This window comes from Galeopterus variegatus, unplaced genomic scaffold (assembly GCF_000696425.1).
Source record: "Galeopterus variegatus unplaced genomic scaffold, G_variegatus-3.0.2 Scaffold4223, whole genome shotgun sequence".
NCBI classification, from domain to species: Eukaryota; Metazoa; Chordata; class Mammalia; order Dermoptera; family Cynocephalidae; genus Galeopterus; species Galeopterus variegatus.
In genome coordinates, this window is record NW_007730334.1 from 165,923 (window position 1) to 168,109 (window position 2,187).

Consider the following 2,187-nt stretch of genomic DNA (forward strand, 5'->3'; position numbering starts at 1 on the left):
AATCCTCTGTTTTTATGGTTGCTGTTAACTAAGGGGAACAAATACCCCCTGCCCCCCAAAAATAAATAAACAAGTAAATAATGAAGCTTGGTTTGGGCAGGTTTGCATTCAGGAAAGAAAACAAAGCACAATATTCTCTTTTCTTGCCGCTTCCGCTCCTCCCCCGCCCTTTGTTCAAACCCAGAAAAGTGCAGAAGCTAATCACACAGTCGAGGGCACACTCTGCAGATCCAGGCCCCACCGTTCTTCCCTTCTCTCTGGCTCCTCTTCCCTGCCTGCTTCTTGAGTTAGCTACTCCCCAAGAACCGTGCCTCGGCGCTCTCCTCTCCTCTCTGCCTGTCTCCTTCATCCACTCTGTAACTTCAGCTGTTTTCCAAACGTGGATGGCCCCAAAGTGGACACTCAGCCCTCAGCGCCTCTCCGAGCGTCGTCCACGTTTTCATCCGCCTGCTGAACAGCGCCACCCAGTGGTCATCTGGGTACGTCAGTCCCTCTTCTGCAGCTTAAACCTAAACATCCTCATCCTGCCTCTTCCTCTTCTCATCTTCCTGCAGTTTACTAAGACCAGAAACCTTCAAGTCTTCTCTGACCTGCCCCTTGTCTTCTGCCTTCACTCAGGCTCGGTCACTTCCGTCATCTGCTCCTTCTCCCCCAGGGTCACTGCCTCCGGGCAGGCTCTTGGGAGCTGGAGTCTGGCTCTCACAGCAGCCTCTCGACGGGTCTTCTCTCTTGCCAGCCCACTTCATCCTGAGCTCTGCTTCCTGAATCATCCGAAAGCCTGGTCATCGCTAGTTCCTTCCATACTATAAAAACCGTCAAAGGCTCCCACGGCCCACACAATAAAATCCATATGCATAATCCCACTTGATGTGGGAGTTCGCAAACTTTTCCTGTCAAGAGCCAGATAGTAAATATTTTCATCTCTGTGAGCCATACCCTATCTGACACGACTCAACTGTGCTGCTGTAGCACAAAAGCAGCCGTAGACAGTAGGGAGATAAATGAGCATGGCTGTGTCCCAATAAAGCTTTTTTATGGACACTAAAGCTTGAATTTCATTTAATTTTCATGTATCACAAAAGAATCAGAAATGCTTTTGAATTTTTCAACCATTTAGAAATCTAAGAACCGTTCTTTGTTCGTGAGCTGTATAAAAACTGACGGTGGGCCAGACTTGGCTGACGGCTGTAGCGTGCCCACCCTGCCCAAAACAAGTCAGGTTATCAAAGGTGGTTAGGCTCCCAGCACAGCTTACAGACGCCGACCTGACAGAGAAGAGTGGCACCCCTATGAAACCACTTCTCCCTAGACACCCTGTGTGTAAACCATCCCTGGCCTGCAGTGCTACCCTCTGCTCCAGGACCACCTGCCCTGAACTTTGCTTCTGAGTTGAAACCTGGAGATCTCCTTGGGCCAAGCCTACTGCCCCATAATCCAAACATGACTTTGGGATGGAGTTGGGAGGGGAGAGGAAGCCCTGACCCTCCAGGACAAGAAGACAGGCAGCTCGGTTCCCCAGGTGCCTCACTCCCAGGATGGCCGGGGTCTACCATTCCGGGAAGATATGACAGACCTGAGAGGACGTGGTTGAGAGGAGAAGGTGGGAAGAAGGGGAGAGCCACCAGTTGTCAGACCGTGAGCTCTTCAAAAGAGGCAGCATGTCTGATTCCTCTCTGTGTTCCTAGAGCCTAGACCTCAGCAGGTTCTTAGAGAATGTTTATCCATCTCATCTGTTAGAAGCATTAGACCTGCTTTCTCTGTGGTTGTGGGCTAGAGAGGGCAGGGAGAATGAAGAAAAGGGGACGTTACTGGATCCCAGCAACCAAGAGAGGACCTTGAAAAGAAAGGGAAGGTAATGGGAGGGAAGGACACAGAAGCAGACAGTCTTCAGTCCCAGGCAGGTGACAGAACCCAGCTGAGAGGCTATGGCATCAGGGACTGAGTGTGCAGACACACATAGCCAACATGCCAGTCATGATGGGGCCCTTGGGGGAGAAGGGCCCCCACTGCCTGCAGACCCCAGAATCCATGAAAGCTGTATTTGGAAAGCTGAAGACACATTTCACATTCCCAGTATCTCTTACAACCTAGCGGTTCTGGATTCTGCTTTTATTCCTCAGCCATCTTCTGGTAATGGATGGGAAATCTACCTTCTTGTAGCCTTCCATCGGCTGCAGCCGCTCCCCC

The 2,187-nt window shown here is 50.9% G+C and overlaps 1 protein-coding gene across 1 annotated transcript in view; it reads right to left on the minus strand.

Annotated features, from left to right (window-relative positions):
* IL16 (interleukin 16) overlaps window positions 1–2,187 on the minus strand; it is a gene marked incomplete at its 5' end in the record, with an annotated part of 55,077 nt that overhangs the window by 36,706 nt on the left and 16,184 nt on the right. Inside the window, one exon of the mRNA XM_008587039.1 lies at window positions 2,151–2,181. Within this exon, the coding sequence (XP_008585261.1) occupies window positions 2,151–2,181 (31 nt within the window). The remainder of the gene's footprint in view (window positions 1–2,150; window positions 2,182–2,187) is intronic.